The following is a 20,073-nucleotide window of genomic DNA, read 5'->3' on the forward strand; positions in this document are numbered from 1 at the left end:
TTCCCAACTCAGCAAAATCAGGTAATCCATTTTTCAGAAGAGTAGATCTTGGGGGAAGGACATGGACTAATTAAGGATGCATCCAGGTTACATGCTTCAAAGCAGCTGGGCTTTCCGACTGCTCCATTTCTACCATATGTTGTGAAATCTTCTCAAAACACTGCAGCAGTTCAGATGCCTTAGCCCATTCAGCTGTCACAAAAAGAAGAGACTCTACTCTAAGGAAGGAATATTTTATCTTTCACAGCTGTTGTGAAACTTATTACTTGGTGCAACAGAAGTAATTACAATGAAAATGCTATGTTTTCTTCTGAAACTGAACAAAACACTGGGCTTTGTTTTCTGCTTCCATGCACTTTGTATAGCTACTTGCTCTGGTGCAAAAGATACTACTCTCCAGTTTTGGTGACACTTTGCACAGGTTTAAACAGCTACCATGAGACCAGGGTATTTTTATTAGCTTTACCATGATTTCTCTGTTTTCCTTCTTTTCACACACAGTGTGCCACAACTTCTAAATGACAATGAAACTAAACACATTTATACTATTTCTATATTACATCTATATTAATTAAAAAGTCTAATTATAAAATGACAATTAAAGATGAAATTTTATTGCATTAGGCTGCTAAGTATTATTGTAGAGAAAAGGAATAATTCCTGAATAAACTGTCAATTGACAAATAATAGGAAAAAGAAGACTGTCACTATAGAGGAAATTCGAACTTTCCATACAATAACAAGGAAATGTTGGCTCTGCTTACCCCCCAATTTCATTATTATATGCAATGCCTTACTGTGTAATTGGAAGACATTAAAATTGTTTTCCCTTAATTCAGAATTTTGTGCTTCATGTCAGCTTGTGTTCCAAAATGAACAGCCTTGAAATGTTGTGTGTATGTGAGTTATTGCATGATGTAAACAGTGCAGTGTGTCAGCTGAATCAGACTGCTGAAAACGTATAGATCAATAACTGAGTTTATTTTTAGGTCTTATGTTGCCCCTCTCTGTTCTCAATGCTGCTAGTCATCTTTCAGCCTGAAAACCTGAAGGTCAGTTTGAAGTCATGATCATACAATAGTTCTTTTTATATCAACAGCTTTATTGGCCTTGTGAGGATACTGCTACTTATTTCGTAATCTTCTGGGGAACTGAATGGAGTGCGGCCAGATTACAAAAACATGCAGTGACACTGCAAGGTCTATCGCTTCATATGTGACCCCCCCACACCCTCCCTTCACTGACAGTTCTATTTTCAGAAGATTTGTGGGTGTTCAGCATGTCTGCAAAACAGATCATACTCTTCTGTGTATCCTGTCAAGGTACATACTTATTATTTCATCAGCCATATGACCAGTTTGGGTACATATATTTCCTCCAGGTGGATAGATAATGAAACTGTTTTGAACAGTATTATTTGCAAGAAGTTTAAAGATCAGAGAGTTTTACCTTCCTGTAATTCAGTTATTGAGACAAATCGTAAACAACAGATACATATTAAGTCTTTCAACCACATGTTATATCCCATCAGACTGATGAATTTCAAGGGGATGAATAAATCTCTGGACACTAGTGATCCAGAGAAACAAAACAGTTTTTCTTAAACAACACAGTAAAGAGACCAGTAATTTACCCTTTTATTAATTGGGACAGTTATTGTTTGTTGACAGTGTTAGATTATAGGAATTCAGGAATTCTCTCTTTTCTTTAAAAACAAGCATAGATACTGACTACACTAGTCTTCATGCTGCTCACAACTCTAGAGCCATACGTCAGTGGGAACTGGATGTGTAAGAAGCTTTGTAATAAATCAGTATTCAAACAAAAGATAAAATCAGTTACTGTTGCACTTTTGCACACTGCAATTTTAAGGCCAGACGTCACCTTTATGAATTCATAAAAAATGCTAAGGGACAGATGTCAAATTTTTGCCCTACTGCTTTCTTTAATAAAAGTCTACTTTTTGTGCCTCTAGGAAGACTTGTCTCTTTCTAACAATCAGTGCCAGGACCCCAACTGAACCTGTCAGTACAGAAGAGTGCAGAAATCGGACTGCACCCCTGAACAGACTGTCCAAAAAAAAAAAAAAGAGTAATGGAAAAAAGTAAAGTGAGACTCCTCCAGAAGAGAGTGAGTTTAGCACATCTGGAAATTATGATGAGAAACATTTAGAATCCAAAATTTTTAGTAAAGTGGAATGGAAATGTAAATTTAATTCAGTGACAAATATATGCAGTGGAATATAACAATGCCAACTTATCAATAAGAAGATACTGCTGGGCCATTTCTCTGAGTAAAAGTCAATGTTATGGAGAAACAGGCATCCATTATACAAGGAGTTTTGATCAGTGAAGCCCCAGGTGAAAAACCAGGCAAAGCAATCAGAGAATCTACTTATTCAGGACCATCACATGTGCAGCACTTCACTGCAAGCTATATTTTAAGGTAATTTTCATCTCTCCATAATGTCCTGGATATTCTTGCTAAGTAGTAAGACAGTATTGAAAGGTTCTTTGCAGTAGAATTTATAACACAGCTCTTCTTGAAGAGATTCATTTATTTGTATTATTTAAAAGATAAGATGTTATGGATTTTATGTATCTATTTATTAAATTCTGTACTGAAATATTTTCTCCACCTGAATTTCAAAGTTTATATTTTTCACTCAAAGTATAAACCACTGTCCCACAACATCTTCTTTTCCTTCTCAAATTATTTTCTAAACTTTATTTTTCTGTCTTCTACTAATTTATTGCACTAAAATATTTCTACTAAATTATTTCACTCCTCTTTCAGTGCTTTCCTAAAGTGCATAACTTCCTCTAAACACAGTGGCCGTGACTCTTTTATTTACTTTTTTCATTATTCTTCCTCTACCCTTTGAAGATAGCTATGTGTTATCCCTTCCTTCCTTTTTCACTGTCTTCATAACCTGAATTAACTCTTCAGCTTGTGGATATTATAGAAGTCATACAGGTGTTATCTCTGGAAAGAACTTGTTATATCTTGTGATACCGAACTTGGTTTGATATTACTGATGCATGAGAGAGAATTCAGAGTGCAGTGATCCAACAGGGAACCTCTCAGATATCTTACTATGGTGCATAATAGAATCCATGTCCCTGTATTTTGAGTAGCACAGTGAGGAGCCACCATAGTGAAAATGTCAGGTTATGACAGCAGGACCAAATTTCTCAGCAAGACTGAGGAAAGGGAGAAAGATAATAAGGATTACAAATGGAGAGATGGACGGATGGATGTTTGAATGGTGCAATATACATCTGGAAGTAGCCTTCCTTGTCATCAAATCCTGCAATCCCAGAAGCGTACATGTTATCTATCCCATTACAACATTTTTTCAGTCTCTTTTTAACAACATTTAGAATTCCTGTCCTAACTTCTTTTATTAGAGGATTGTTTCAGAATGTCACGACTGATTAAGGGTGATCTTTAAACTTACCATGGCCATTTTATACTCATGAGCATATCCCTATCTCATCTAACGCTTCTACCATATTCTATCTCAACACTATACTCAAACCTTCCAAAACCACTTTTGCACTATTCTGCAGATACAAAATGGTTCTCTGGCCTATGAAAAGATTTGCAAAGAAATTTATAGGCAGACATGCAGTGGAACCTTCAAAGTGCTGACTCTTATGAAACATACTGAAATCATTGGGATTAGAAACATAAACAAGGCTAAAACTAGCCACTTTAATTTTCTAACTGTCTATTTCTAATCTAATTCTTGAATAACTAGTTAACTAGATCTTTTACCAGTGTAATATTATAGACCAACATTTATTTATACCTCCTAGGAGTTTCTCTCTGTACCTAACTCTAGAGTTTAGGATGCAGCAGCAACTAAAAACTTTGATAAGTGAATGTAATAAGAGAAAAAGCACCAGCTGCAGGGAATTATTTCCAATTATAATGAGTGATATGTCATCAAACTTTGCTATGCAAATTGTGCTCTGCAAATCGGTTGAGATCATTCTAGAAAAGGACATAAACCAATGTCAAATTAAATTGGAAGGCTTTTACAAAGTATAAAGATTTTATAGAGCACTTCAAATTTAATTTTGTGTTTAGTTGCTATCAATTTTCCTGGAAAGTTTAGCTGATCCAAGCCATTTCCATGGGATTTTTCATAATATCTAAATTATTTGGAGAATAAGTACATATTTTTTTAAAAAATTCCTGCCTCACCCCCCATAACAGTGTCACTAGTACACAGAAACTCAGCACCCTGGCACTAATTAGCCAGTCAGAATTTAAAAAAAAAATAAATCAAAAAAATCTAGTTTGCCTCACGCTTACATAACTCATAAAAACTGGTAATTTTTATATAACCTGACTTTTTTGCTATATTAGCTGTGAAAAGATTTCTATGTATAACTACTATGAATAATTTAAAACATATCAAAATGGATCCAGAAGAGATTAAATCTTTCACAATTGACCAGAGAAGAAAGGACAATGGTTGCAGATTCAAGTTAGCTATCAACAACTAAATATATGAAAGATAAAAATACAATTACTTTTTAGGTACTAACTGATCTCAAAATAGAACTGATAGAACCTTTATTTCTCTAGGAGGGTGTACAATACATTTCTTTATATATCTGTCAAAGGGAGTAGGAGAATGGACAATATCTGGCACAGCACCAATGTAGAGAAGCTGCAGTCTATAGAAGGCAGGTCTGCAGTTAGGGGCTAGTTTAGAGGTGGACTTCTCAGTGCTGGGTTAATGGTCGGACTCGAGGATCTTAAAGGTCTTTTCCAACCTAAACAATTCTATCATTCTATGATTCTAAGTAAAAAGCTACTCTTGGTAATAGATATTCTTATGGAATATCTATTGGCATTCTGACACAAAGCACTTCTAACCTCTGTCAGTGTATGGGCATTTAAGGGCCGACTCTCTTCTTACTAACTTTGTAAAAGTTATTTGGGATACTATCATCTCTTGATTTTTTTCCCAGTATGTTGCACATTGGTAGCCTGTCCTAGTCAATCTCCAAATGAGACTATAACACAAATGTAATAATTATACTGAATTTAGCTGAAAAATTCTGTTTACTTCAGAGGGCACTGAAGTCAAGCACTATTTGTCTTACAGTGAAGGAGTATGCTATCTTGAATTATTTTCAGCTTTGTTTCAATTTTAAACCTCATTCACAAGTCTGACAGAATATATCATACATCCAGTCCAAAGGTATCTGCTTTTCATTTTGACAGCCTTTTTGATGTCAAAAAATGTATGGAAAAGACATCCACAAGAAAAAGCATTATGAAAAGCCAAAGAACTAGATGATAAATTGCAAGATGTAATTATGACGCTTAGACCAGTGGTACAATCACTTACCATTTTTTATCATGTTGTGCCTTACACTAATCAGCAATTCATAATGCTGAGAAAAATTAAGAATGAAACTAAAATTTATGAATGACAGTAATCACTGAAATTAATGGAATTATTTGGGGCACTTGCTGTATACCATGCTTTCTTTTCCATTAAAAAAATAGAGACCTGAAAAGTCTTGTTTCTTAACAGTATCATCTAATTCTGTAAACTACCTCGTGAAAGCGAATTGAAGGTAAATTAATTAATGGCTCATAGCCTTCAAATTATCTTGGAGATAGTCAAATCATTCATGGAAAGAGTAACAATCTATTGAATAAATTGATAATGAGCTCCGCAAAATTGAAAATGAACTAAAACAATGTGTATTACCTTACCTGGGTAACCTTCTCTGTTACGTTGTGCGTTCGATCTTTCACCTTAGGTGCAATAATTGCTTTCTCCGAAGAAGGAGGAGATGAAGATTTTTTTTCACTTTTGATATCTGAAAAGTTCAGTGTGAGTTGAGGAATTTTGTTGATTGTACTGTATTTGTTGAGATTTGAATCTGATGTGGATCCCAACAGACTGGACTTGATATGATTGAAAGGCCCTGAAAAATCAGAACACATATTTAGAATTTGATAAATGCAGAAAAAGAAGTTAACATTAATGTTTCAGTGTGGTATGTTAAGCGGGTAGTTAAAAATATTTTTTTTATACTACTTGTTAATAGTAAAAAAGATCTACATTTTAAAAATAACTCCATTGCTAATGAAATTCTAATCTAGTACTGGCTATAAATATGACATTTCCTTCACATATAGCCCTCAATATTTTTTTATAAGGTACATGGATTGCAAAGTACCTGCATCTATCCTTACTTGTTTTCATGTTACTCAAAATGCTGATATGCTCTTACTGTAATTCTGACCGAATATAAGGACTGTATTCTCATTTGTTTATAAGAGCGGAAATAGGACACATGATTATATAAGAGTGCCTGGAATTAGTAAAGGCTCTATTATCACATCTGTACCTTGCTTGTGCTCACATGATAGTTCAAAGGAACTGGAAAATTGAGTGGACTCACAAAATAAGTTTCTTCAGTTGTCATTGCTAACAAAATGTTTAAAACTATAGGGATGCTTGTTTAGCATATTAATGGACTATATATAAACTCTATATGCTATTTTAGTGCATCATGGTAGATAAAAATTAAGGAGTTTGCATATTTTGTGGGACACATATCCTTTATCATTATTCTTTTCATATTGGACAGAATTATTTGTAACAGGAAGCAATATATCAGTATACTTCTTTTGTACTGTTGTCAGAAGGCTGGTCAGGAAGTCAAAAGTATTCATTGCAAATAAAATTTGCTTTTGAGAATAATACTGGAAAAAAGAACTATAAAGATGTTTAGACAGTGAGAGCTACATACAATTAGGGATTTAAGAACAAATCCAGGTCTTGTAGTCAGTAGCAATGTACCTAAAGTGTGGGATTGAAGGGCATTTCTCAGATCCACGTGAGAACCTTATTGCATCTTAATTCTATTATAGGCAACAATGTGATGCTTATCTCTTCTATTGCTTTTGAGGGTTTTTTTTTGACTTCCTGTGAGGAAAACAAGAATATGTATGATGAATCAGGAACAGTCAATGGGATAGGATTAGGCCTATGGGGTAATTTGCAAAGTCAACAGTGGAACAGTTGATTTGTATTTGCAATGTGTGAATGAATGAAATTCGAAGCAACCAGCTGCCTGGAGATAGCTGGGGGAAAATGCTTCAGGCTGTGCTGATTTCTGGTTTTTTTTGGTAAAATTCTTTAACTAAGGGCTGTTTTTTCATCACATCTGGCTTTGAGCTCTTGCTGAAGAATCAGATTTTGAGGTTTTTTCTATCTTTCACATCATCTGTATGACTATTAAAAAGTAGTGTTTAAAATATATAAGGGCTCACAGTCTTCTCAAAAATCCATGAGATGAATAATCTGGCTGGCATGTGGTACATATATATGGTCAGACTGCAAATTTTCAGCTTTTCTATTATAGCAGTAATTTCTGAGTATTTAGTAGGTTTAGACATAAGCAGGGTATCAAGTTGGAGTCATTTGTCAGATGAACAAGATTGTTGGTACCTTAGGAATTCTAAAGGTAAGAGGAAACTAAGATATCTTAGGCAAATCCATGATTAGGTAGTAGATGAGATTTTATTTTATTAGTAACTTTATAGATGCCTAAATTGCATTGAACTTTTGTTTTGTGGGATTTAGATCTTTTATTGCTTCTATTCAAAAGGGGATTATTCTCCCCTTTCTACCTAATACTCATGCCCTAGAGCATGATATTAGACTTAAGTTCATTGCACATGAGAATAAAACCTTGCTTTTTTTCCCTCTCCTTCTTTTGCTTTAGAAAGTGGTGAAATGTATAATGCACCTTATTGATAATGTTAATTGATCGAAAGACTGTATTAGCTTAAGTACAGCCCAGACTGACAGCAATTGAGCTGATACTTGACAACTAGTGGAACGTTGCTATACTCTCATAGCAGCAGGAAGAAAAAGAGGGCCATAACAAATAACAATCACAATTGACACTAATTGGCACCCTGATTGACAGTTTCAACAGAGGCCAAGAGTTGAATAAGCAGGGTGAATGACGTGCTTCTGCCTACCCTACAAAAGAGAATCTTTCAGGTTAAGTCTGAGCTCCACATTTTTATCGTAGAATTCCATTGTCCCTGCTTACACAGTGCATTGAGAAATGATTTCACTCTCCTGAGCTGCCAATCCATCATCTTTCACCAGCAGTAAATACATTTATAAAAGTTATTGTATAGAACAAAAACTGCATGTTTTTTCTCCCAAGACTTTGCCAACATACACATGAAGCAAATGCAATGATTTTGTAGTCCACAAATTGCTTTACAGAATCTAGGTCATGCACTGCATGCAGTTTAGAGAGATTTTACCAGGTACACACACTTTTTGCATCATGCATGAAGTCACAAACCAGTTCTCCGACATGGCTACAAATATGACAATTAAACTGAACACTTTAGTATGTGTTCTCAGAAATGGAGGAAGTCACTTATGAATTATGTTAAAGTTGCTTCCAAAAGGCGTAGCTCAGTGCTGGTGAAAAGAAACAGTTTCGTAACTGCACTAAATATTATTTAAACATGGAATTGGCAATGAAGTTCATGCATGCACATTTTAATGCTACAGGAAGCTTGAAACCATACCCCCTGCCATCCAGGAACGTGAAACTAGTTTTAAAGAGACAAAAGAGGAATAAATGAAGATACTTCCACAAAGGTCCTGATTACCAATTATGTAATTTGTACAATAGTTAGCTGATAACTAAGCACCTTGTAACAACAGATTGTTTGGTAATGTCCCCATACTTCCTTTTCATCCAGGTAAAACCCCTGGTAGCTTCAATAGAAGTTTTGCCTGCTCGAAGACAATAGCACTGAGTTAAGTAACTGTGATATGTTCTACCTCCCTTCCTTCCTTTTTTGAACTCACACACAGTTAAGTCAAAGGGCCACTTAACTATGCCTTCACTTTTTTCAGTGATTGATAGTTAGTGCTTTGAGACAATAGTTATGGGAATAACTACATGTTTAACAAATATAATTTAAGTAATGCACCTGGCCCTAGAGAGGCTGGCATGAGAATGTTGCATTTGAACATTTCATACAGCAGGCAAAGTAACATGCCAAAGAGTGTGGCTGATTGAAACACTGGAAGGTACAGTCTAGATGTATACTTTACCTTTGACATTGCGACCATTGTCTGGTTTTCAGCATAATAAAAGTGAAGAAAAAAGAGAAAAAAAAGACAACTAAAATCTACACCAGAAAAGCAGAAAATATTGCTTCAGAGTGTGTACAGTTTGAATTGAAATATTGTTGCACCTCCTTGATTATATTACATTGACTTTTAGTGAAGATGAAGTCACTTTGACAATTGAGAGACAATCGGTAAAAGTGTTGGGAGTAGACCATCAGGCAGTAGGACTGGCTTTAGCTAACTTGTCTTCACAATAACATGGTCAAATCGTTTCTCCATAAGTCTGGCAGTGGGCTGGAGGTCAGAAGTGCCAACCTAAGAGGAAGTAATTAGTCCCGAGTAATTAAGAGAAGCTGAGGCACCCACGGCAGTGATGCAGGCTGGCTTGGCTGCATGGGGAACGGGACTGTGCAGGTGGTCCAACACTGACCCTCAGGCCCCATGCCCATCTAGACTCACAGGAAGAAAAGTTTTTACCATGGCAGCAAGCTAAGCAGTGCCATTCTAAGTGCTGGAGAAAGATACTCCTTGATGCTTTCTTCAGTTCTTAGGTGCCTTTCTGCAAGGAAACAGTGGCAAAGCTTTCTGTCCTCACCGGCACACCTGCCCCTGAATCCTCTCATGAGATCAAACTTTTTCTGGGAGAATATTATTATTGCCGTTGTTATTATTATTTTAAAGAAGCCACACAGGTGGATAGGTGGATGCCACCCCAGTTCACGTGATTACGACATGACCCGTAGACTGCCCTCCGCTTGTGTTGTGACCCCTGCCAACTGCTGTGACCAGGTTACCAGCTTTCAGAGGTGCCTTGGGCTCTCATGGATGGTCACCTGCACTGTCCCAGGCTGACAGGCTGAGGTGTCTCTGTCCCAGCTGCCTCGCAGCAGCCCTGTCCCTGAGGAGAGCACATTCAGCCCTGCTCCCCTTCTGCATCAAAGGTAGCATTACATCTGCTGCCCCTCTGGCTTTTCCTCAGCCTCCCAAGAACTAGGTACTGTGGGACACTGAGCTGGGCCCTCTGGACCAGGGGTGTGGAAGAGTGTTTAGTTCCTCTCAACCTGATGCCTTCCTGTGCCAGGCATTTGTAGCAGTACTGCAGATTAGACCAAGTTAGACCCAAAAGTCTGCTGCTGCTTCAGAAGGCTGCAGGGATCTTACTGAGGTCACTTGCTGAAGACAGCAAAATTTCTGAAGAGTCCCTGTGAACCTGTGCAAAATCTAGATTGCTGGTGTTTCAGGTGAGATGGGCTTGGCTGCAGTTTGAGTGGTGAGTGGAAGACACAGTTCGAGCCCTGTTGCTTTTGCTGTCATATAGGGAAATTTAGAATGGAATTCAATCAAGTACGCTCAAATGCATTTAAAATTCTAAACTGTCATTTTTACTCTAATACCTTTTGGCATATAACGGCCACAGTGACGATAATTTTAAAGTGATAGGCAACTAGGCTACATAAATTAACACATGAAATCATTCATATTCTCAGTTGCATTATATTAAAATTTGACTGGGGGTAAATTACTATAGTTAGTATTAAGCTAAATAATGCTATTATCTTCTTTCAGAATTCTGTTATACTGATTCAATATCATTTGAACTGGAAAAGGCAGGAAAAAATTGAATCTGGACTTGCATTTTCAGATAGACTAGTAGTTTTCAGATGATTTGGGAAAATTCAGAATTATTAGGATCAATAAACAAAATAAAAATGGAATGGGAAATATATTGAACCCTACACTTCCTTGATTAACAGTTTACAAATTAGAGGACTGGGTAATCACCAAGCATATGAAGTTCAATAAGGGAAAGTGCTGGATTCTGCACCTGGAATGGTGCAACCCTGGATGAATGTATAGACTGGGGAATGAGATGCTGGAAAACTGTGCTGCAGAAAGAGGCCCGGGGGTCCTGGTCGATGGCAAGTTGAATATGAGTCAGCAGTGCCCTGGCAGCCAGGAGGGCCAACCGTGACCCGGGGGGCATCAGGCAAAGCATCACCAGCCAGTCAAGGGAGGGGATTGTCCTGCTCTGCTCTGCACTGGTGCAGCCTCACCCTGAATATTGTGGCAGTTTTGGGCACCACAATATAGGGAAGATATTAAGTCATTAGAGTGTCCAAAGGAGGGCAACAAAGTTGGTGAAGGGCCTTGAGAGGAAGCTGTGTGAGGAGCAGCTGAGGTCACTTGGTTTGTTCAGCCTGGAGGAGACTGAGGGGAAACCTCATTGCAGTTACAACTTCCTTGTGAGGGGAAGAGGGGGTGCAGACACTGATCTCTGTGGTGACCAGTGACAGGACCTGAGGGAGTGGTCTAAAGTTGTGTCACAGGAGGTTTAGGTTGGATATTAGAAAGAGATTCTTCACCCAGAGGGTGATTGAGCACTGGAACAGACTCCCCGGGGAAGTGGTCACAGCACCAAGGCTGAAAAATTCAAGAAGCATTTGGATGATACTCTCAGGCACATGATCCTGTCTTGGGGATGGTCCTGTGCAGGACCAGGATTTGGACTTGAGGATCCTTATCCCTTCCAACTCAGTATATTCTAAGATTCTGTGATTCTGTGACTGTACTTTTACTTGTACTTAGGGCTTTACATTCCCCCTGATCAAAATATGTGAGATCAGAGAAGATAGGTGAATCCTGACTGCCTGACTTGCATGGATAATTTTATAGCAATAATAGGGTTTTATTGCTCACAGTTGAGTAAGGCAATTAGGACTTGCTGGACAAATGTAAGCATCTTTTCAGCATAAGGTATCCAATTCTAAGATGCTTGTAAACAGATGGCATCAAGAATGGTTACTAATTCTAATGCAAATCTGAGAGCCATCCTCTATTCTGCTGTGTTTTTCTTGAATGCACACATATGACCTAAACTTAGGGCCAGATTCTCTACTATTTCGTAGCTTATGCAGAGTGAAAACAGAGTGAGAGTGTTTTATCTATTTACACTGTAAATGAATACATTATGTGAGAGGTCATAGGAATTCAAATGGATTATTGCCTTCTCATAGTAAAATTTATTTTCCTTTGTATTTAATGTTTGAAAACTGTTATTTGGTGAAATGGAGATATAAATTTTTGCTCCTCCATGCTGCAAGTATTAAATTATATGGTGATTTCTACATGACCTTTCTACCACTGTAATCAAAGACACTTAAGAGTGAAACAACCAGTTTGGAAGTACTTTAATGTTCCGAAAATAGAAATTGACAAAACAGATATTTTTAAATGTGTTTTGTTTGAAAGGTGAATTTAAACATGTGGGGAAGTTGAAACAAAAATGGGGCTTATGAAATAGGTTGAAAGGACACGCTGAAGTTCAGTCTTGGAGATTTTTGCCCCACATCCTGATTTTGAAATCTTTTCTTAAAGCGAACATGGAATAAACAAAATGGTTTGGTTTATTATGGATTTCATTGAATTTTCAAGTTCATTTGAAGTGAAAAAAAAATAAATCATAGTCCAAAAGGAACAGAAATGAGAAAGGAAGTACTTACATAAGTATATGTAATACAGGAAGAGTAACTGGAAGGAATAATTAGTTCTACTATTCTACAAGTTAAACTGGGTGTCAGAGGAACATTCAGACTTATATTTTAGGAGGTGTACAGAAGCAAAGCGTTCCTGATGTGGGCCTTCCATAAGGCAGGAGAACTGAAAGGGATTTTACACTTGTGGTCAATGAATAGCAGAATAACAAGCCATCGCTGAAAATGAAAATTCATTTTCCTGCTAATTTATGAATCTGTACACAGTCTTCCTTTATATATGTTTTTGAAATCTTAAAATATTTCCCATACATTCCTTGTCATCTAGCTTGAATAAAAAGGTGTGCAATTCATTAGACCATCAATAGCTGTGAAAGTACTGTATACCTGACACTTTTCTTTGAAAGCGACTTTTCAAGGGACCTCTCAATTCACCAGGCTTTCAAATCTCTATTTGCTAAGCTCTTTCTCAAGTTTCTCAAACTCCCTGTCTTCAAGAAGAAATCATGGACTGCACTCCATAGATTTAGGAGAGACAGTAGAAAAAGAAGACGGGGAAACATCTTGGTAAATTTTGCTGGTCGCAAGAATATACTAGCACAAGGAGAAAATCACACTGCAATGAATTTTACACTAAGCATTTCACCATTTCACTAAATATTTCATTAATCATTACACAAAGCATTTCAATGGAGTTGCTGAGGATATTTTATCCAATGTGAAAGAAAAAACATGTCTTGGTGGTAGACCAGTGAATACACAATGTGCACATTACAGATTTAAGAAAAATAAACGGATCAGTCTCTGAAGGATTTCATACAGTCAAAGATAATCTAATATATGTGAGTATAGGACAGAATGGTACATGCAATTATAAGTTGATCACCTGATTTTTTTTCCCCTCCAAATACCAATATTAGCTTTAGGAATGTTAGGCCCAAATTTGCTATAGCCCTATAAAGAAGAGCAAACCCATAATTCCATTAAGTCTCCTTAGAAATAAAAAACAATATTTAGTATAAATTATCCTGGCATATTTGGGGCCTTAATATTTTCAGTGCCCCTTAGAATGTAAACAGCTGATTATATTTAATTTTTTTAACAAAATGATGATTATTACTATGAAAAATTGAAATAATTCCTTTTTTAGTACATCAAAGAATAATGATTGACTTTACACCATACCTTCACTTGCGTGACGGTCCCTAAAAATGTTCTTGGGATGGACGGTAAAGCCTTCTATGTCGTGTACTGAAGATGCTCTCCGTATACTACAAATGCTTTCCTTTGATCTGGAATGCGTTAGTGGATTGCTTGTCTGTATCATGTCAGGGTAAAGTCTGTCCCATTGTTGTTTAGGTGATGAATGGTCAAGAGGTCCTGATATATTAACCAAAGGTGAACATTTACTGGGTTGAATCAGTGCTTTTGTATCATCCACTTCTGAAGGACTACAGCTTTCTTTTGTAGGTGATTTAAAGTGCTTCATTGCCACTGAGTCATCGCTGTGCTTAGAGGAATCAATTATCACTGCATCAGGGTCTTCCTGTGGCAAGGACTGCTTTCTGTATGTTAAAAGTCTCAATCCAGGTAATCGAAACCCAAAAAGTCTGCCTACATGTAAATATATAAGAAAGAAGAAAATATTAGCCATTAGTGTCTTGTCATGAAAATCTGCTTTTTTCACTTACAATGACAATAGCTATAAATATTTGACCTATTTCTAATAAATTACAATGCTTATTAATGGAATATGTAAATATGAAAACATAATACAGCTCTAAGTTTGTTACAGTTGTGATATTAAAGGATTTCATAATTCAGTCAGAACTAAGTTTCTCAGCTTAGAACAAGGACAGCAGCATTAATTCTACAGCCTATTTTAAAAGATATAAGGTTATCTGTTCTGATGGTAATTTCTAAATTAAAAACCTATGTGTCTATAAAAGACTTCTAGAACATGCACTACTACTTCGGTTGGTAGCTGTTATCCTGAAATAGATATTTGTGGATTCTGTTATTAGTGGAACTCCATGTGCTTATGAGTGTACTGCTGATATATGGATTTATTTACTACAAATTAAACAGGACAATACGAGTGCTAATAATTATGGAAAGAAAATAAGTTGTTTATTGGTTTTACCAAAATCCTAGATGAGACAATTTAATGAGTTTAAACTGAAAAGGAAAGGAACACAGAGGAAGAAGAAGGAGCGACACAGCTCTCAGGTCTCAGTTGCATCTACACAATACAGTTATCATTTACATTTGAATGGGTTGGGCTGAGTTGGACTTGGATGCCGAATGGCAGGCTAGGCTGTTCTGAGGGTGTGGAAAACTAACAGTTTTGTGTAATGGTAAGAAATATCAGTAGCTGACAGGAAGAGTAAAATATTGTGTATATAAAGATTTATATATAAGAACTGTAAAATCTACAGACTATCCTTCTAAAACACCCAAATAACAAATACTGTAAGATTTTGTGTAAAACAACTCACAGATGGAGGCAAAGGGATTTCATATGCACAGAAAACATATTAAAGAGTTTAGAAAAAGAAATGCTAAAAAAGTTTAATAGAATAATTGAAATAATTGAAATGATCAGATATCATTGAGTAAACAGCCTGATTTATTTAATAACTTCTTGTCTCTCATCACTTTGTTACATGAGTACTTTAAACAGTGAATCAATAGTTAATGATTTCTTGGAGGACATCTCAAAATATCTTGTTATTCTCTATTACTGGCATAAGAAATTCTGTTTGGGATAAGATTTCATTTTTTTTTCAGTCAGTTTTAATTGGCAATATTTGTAGCTATCTAACATTTATAAATATTTAGCACTGAAATGTATCATTCCATACTGAAATATTTTGAAATAATCTTTCTTTGATGCCTGTGACTGACAGTAATTGTGTAGAGTGATTGATGATGCAGCTTAATCATTCAGTGCTTTAAAATGAGTGTCCTATATATTTAGTATTGAATATAGAATTGTATTTTGAATTCCAAATAAATGAAGGTGAGAGTACCCTACTCTTAAAGGAAAACCCGTCTAAGAGCTAAAGTTGCTATACTATGTGACACCACAGGTCCATCTAGCACACTGTTGGACCTCTGATATTTCCGGTAGTGGATATGTGAAGAAAGAGTTTAAGATTGTGTTATTTCTCTCAGTAAATTTACTCAGTTTCTGGATACCTGACTTTCTGAAACTTTCTGAACTAGAGATTGTATTCAAACCACAAACTGAATGTTTGGTGTACCTTTCTTCCAGGAATTTGTCTCAGTGCTTTTAAAAGATGGTTGTACTTTGATCTGCAAAGCATCCTATAGGAAACAGTTCTGTAATTTTAGCATACATCTGTGAAAAAGTACTTCCCCTTACTTGCTATGTAAGTATATAAGTACTTCCCCTAACTTGTGTCTGTGAGGAGGGTGCTATGAAAAATAGCTAATACCTTCCTTTTCATACATCTGTGGCATTCTTCTTTGTATACCTCTTTTGCAAGCTGAAGAATGGTAGTGTGACTGCATTGTGTAGCTCTCATCATCCTTTCACTCTTAGTTACTTTTTATTTCTAATGTAATAATTTTTAACAATGGCCTGAGCTATTCCCAGACTTAGAGATCAATGAAGTGGCATAATGGCTTTTTGTTTCGATCATAGTTCCCTTGCTTACAATTGCCAATATTTTATTGTCTTTGTGAGTTATTTTCCTAGCTGTGCTAATGTAAGATATTTTTACAGCAGCTGAAAGATTTCTTTTTTGACTGGTAATAGATAATTTAGTCTCTACTATTATGTCTGTAAAAAATTTCATTTGCTGTTTTATCACTTGGCCACTCAGTATCCTAGCATAAGTCTGTGAATCTCGTCTAATAGTCTGAATAATTTTGTGACTTATACAAACATTCTGACCTCATTGTTTGCACCTTTTTTATCCAAGGACTTGAAAATGTATTATAAAATAAAGAACCTACCAGAGTCTACTGATAACATCTCAGTATTTAGAAATCTGGTGATTTATTTTCAACTTTTTTTCCCTACTTTAAAATATATATCCATGTAATGATCTTCCTTTTTTTTTTTCCTTGACAATTTTTGGAAAAGGTTGCTGAATTCCAAATTGAATTCCATTGAATCTATTACTCTGATGCATATACACACAAACCAGTAAAATAGACAGAAAACTTTGTTGCATAAACCAGAGTCATGCATGTTTAAAACAGCAACTAGAGGTGCCAATTTTCAGTCTACACAGTGATATTCAGCAGAGTGCACCTTGGGAACTTGTATATTTCTTCTGACTTACTAAGTATACTTGTACAAACAGCTTACAGTTGAAATTAGCAAAGTATGTAAAGAATTATTTTATTATTTTTAAATAATGTGTAGAATTGACCTGTAAAGCAGCTTATACATAAATATTGAAAGCTTATTGCATCCAAAGTGAAACTAATCTTCTAAAATATTAACCTTTTAAAAAAATTTCTTTTTAATAATTTACATTGAAATTTTTAAAAATACCATTCATAAGGGTTTCTGGCATTTGATACTGTTAAAGACTTTTTGTTGGCACCCTATTTAGTCATATTCATGATGATGCAGATGGTCTTTTCTGCCTCACCAAGTTAATATGACCACGTTATACCGCATTACTGATTTAGCTGTCTAACTGCAGTTCATCTGGAAAGAATACTCACTGAGAATTTTGCTTCCTGTTAAGACTTTTGGGCATGAAATAGAAAACTTAAATTAGTAGCTTTTTGCTATTCTTCTATAAACTGTAATAAATCTTGAAGCTAAAAGCCTGTTTTCTGATTTTGTTGGTTTTTGTTTTGTCTCTTTTTTAATAAAATATTCTTAAGGTCTATTGCTATTCTTCAATGCATAGTTAATGACCTACTGATGTGTTGGACATCCACCTCTCTCCTGCAGCTAAATTTATCAGGAGGCCCATTCACAGTTCGTGTAGTTAGCATTATTGAGCTGAGAAAGGAAGTGTGATAATACAATTTGTCATGAAGCAAAATTCATGGCCCCAGGCCCCCTGTCCCAGTATAGACTAAAAGTGTCATTGGAAGCTTTCCTGGCATACTGTGTACGGGGTAAAATCTTTTGTTTGATGATGGACAGCCCCTGCTTTGTGTAGGTATGATGTCAGAAGCAGATTTATCTTGGCTTAGTTCTTAGTGCTGAGTCAGAGATTTGTATGACTGTGGCTTGCTAAGAGCAGTTGAGGAAAGCAGTTGAGTCTGAGTCACAATTCCAGACTTACATTCCACCTCCTCCTTTCAAACCTTGCTTTACTGAATAAGTAATTTGCAAATTAGTTAATCTGTTGGTTACATTTATTCTCTGTGTCATTTCAGCTAACTGTTAGAATTTCTAAACAGTAGAACTTAGTCCAAAAATACACTGTAGATAAGAAAGGACTCCTCTAAACTGTTTGCAGATGGAGCTATATCCAAAGTCCCAAATTCAAATGTACTTTTCTTGCCTTCTGAAAGCCTTTTTTAATTCTGTGTCATGAAACATATATTAGACACAAGACACAGTGGTAAAGCCAGAGAAATGCCTGCAATTAAGAGAGTTTTACTTTCACTACAATTTCTTTAGTGGTCTCTGGATAGTGGTAGATGCTGTGTGCTATTCCAAAGTCTGTTTAGCCTATGTCAATGCACATGGGATTCCTGCAATACTATCCCAAACCTTGCAGAAGAGTAGTCCTAAGACACAGCAGCTGGGAAGTCGTGATGGCTCCTCAAAGAATTGCCCAGCCAGTTTTTGAAGCATTGTTATTTTCAAGCTGATGCAGAGAAATAATTATTCAGAAACCAAGATTTCAAAGCCTGGCCTCAGGCTCCCCAACTGGGAGTTAGATCTAGTCTATTTATCTCAACCTTTTCTAGATTTAGACTTTCCAAAATCAAATCAAAGGAGCTCAAATACACAAAGAGTTCACACAAGTTAGGTGTAGAAACTGTCAGACCTTTTTTTCCTGGTCTAACTTCTCCTGGGCTGAGAGCTAAACCACACCGAGCTGCTTATGTTCCAGTACAACCTGTTAACTGTGCTAGAGTGTTGAAGAAAATCAAGTCTTGGATATCAAGTTTTATCATGGTGATTGACTGGCCTGGCTACAATATGAAACATATGTGACTTTTTGGGCATATAAGATTAAAGAATACAACATACATATCCACAAAGATCAAACTATTCTAAACAGAGTTTTCCTTGACAAGGGCAGGTATGATAGGTCAATTATGACAGACTATCCTCCAGAGCATGGGCTAATTCAACAATACCTTTGTTCTGAAACTTTCCCAAATAATCAGCAAAATTATCTTCACAAAAGTAACACAAGTCAGCTCTTTGATGAAAGATTTTCTCATAATTAAATATCTACTGTCATGGAATTTCAAGATCTGGTTTATCAGAAAAACAGACACAGAAAATTATTGAATTGCTGCTCACAGGCTTATAAATACCATCTAATAACTCATGCAACAGACTAAAGGAAACAATTGCTTTTGAGAAATGGAATCCCTAAATGCTGACAGTCTAAAATAGCAGCAAATACTTGAATGTACTCTATGCAAACACTGAAGCATGTGATGATGCCTTATTTCCTGGCTGGGCACAGCAGGCCATAGGACAGAGAATTACAGCAAGAGCCAATCGTGGTTTTTTTTTTTTTTCTACTCTTTTCCCCAGAAATATAGGCAATCATACATAGTTGGATAATTTTCTTGCCCTGCTCACTAAATAATCTTAATTTGTTTTCAGGAAGGAAAAGGAAGGTGTATACTGTTATTAACTTTAGAAGCTTGAACTCATAATTTTCGAACACTGCATACATTTTTTTTTTTTTTTTTTATCTTCTGGTATGCTCTCATTTAATTTTTGCACTACTTCTTTTAGTTTTCTCTAAAATTTAAGATTGCACATGAGTTTTACCAGTATTAACACCAGCAATCTTTGTTACATTCCCTTGTGAGAGAGTTTTAACTGAGTATTGGTGAGGTCTACACATAGGATCCTGTCAGTATATGAAAGGAAGTGGACGAAGACTGGCTACTTGTAGGGCTATGCTGTGCCTGTGAATTGAGTCTGAAAAATGCTATCATGGTCTCCCTCAAAAGACAGAATGATTATATCCTTGAATGTTAATATGAATCAGTACACTTACATGTTTTTCTTCCCACCTGTTGATAGAGATGTCATTTTGTTATATCTTATTCATTATGTTAAAATTATAGGATTTGCAATGTTTCTGGAAAAAAGCCACTGGAAAAAACAATTTTTGTCCTCTCAGAAAGAGATTTTACTTCTTGCATTTCTATTTCTTGAACATAATTAGAGATAGAAAAGAAGAAAAAAGTAAATAACGGCAATGAAATAGAATAGAAAGCATTGCAACA

At 36.0% G+C, this 20,073-nt stretch overlaps 1 protein-coding gene across 5 annotated transcripts in view; it reads right to left on the minus strand.

Moving 5' to 3' along the window:
- KCNH7 (potassium voltage-gated channel subfamily H member 7) overlaps window positions 1-20,073 on the minus strand; it is a 219,044-nt gene that overhangs the window by 61,939 nt on the left and 137,032 nt on the right. For 4 of the 5 annotated variants that reach the window (XM_039382071.1, XM_039382069.1, XM_027734195.2 and 1 more), the window contains 3 exons: window positions 13,831-14,259; window positions 8,602-8,625; window positions 5,746-5,960 (listed from right to left, as the gene is read on the minus strand). In XM_039382071.1, coding sequence (XP_039238005.1) covers window positions 5,746-5,960; window positions 8,602-8,625; window positions 13,831-14,259 — 668 coding nt within the window. The remainder of the gene's footprint in view (window positions 1-5,745; window positions 5,961-8,601; window positions 8,626-13,830; window positions 14,260-20,073) is intronic. The other variant, XM_027734194.2, reaches the window with a different exon arrangement.

This window comes from Pipra filicauda, unplaced genomic scaffold, assembly GCF_003945595.2.
Source record: "Pipra filicauda isolate LSUMZ 115617 unplaced genomic scaffold, ASM394559v2 scaffold253_size2546935_pilon, whole genome shotgun sequence".
Classification (NCBI taxonomy): Eukaryota; Metazoa; Chordata; class Aves; order Passeriformes; family Pipridae; genus Pipra; species Pipra filicauda.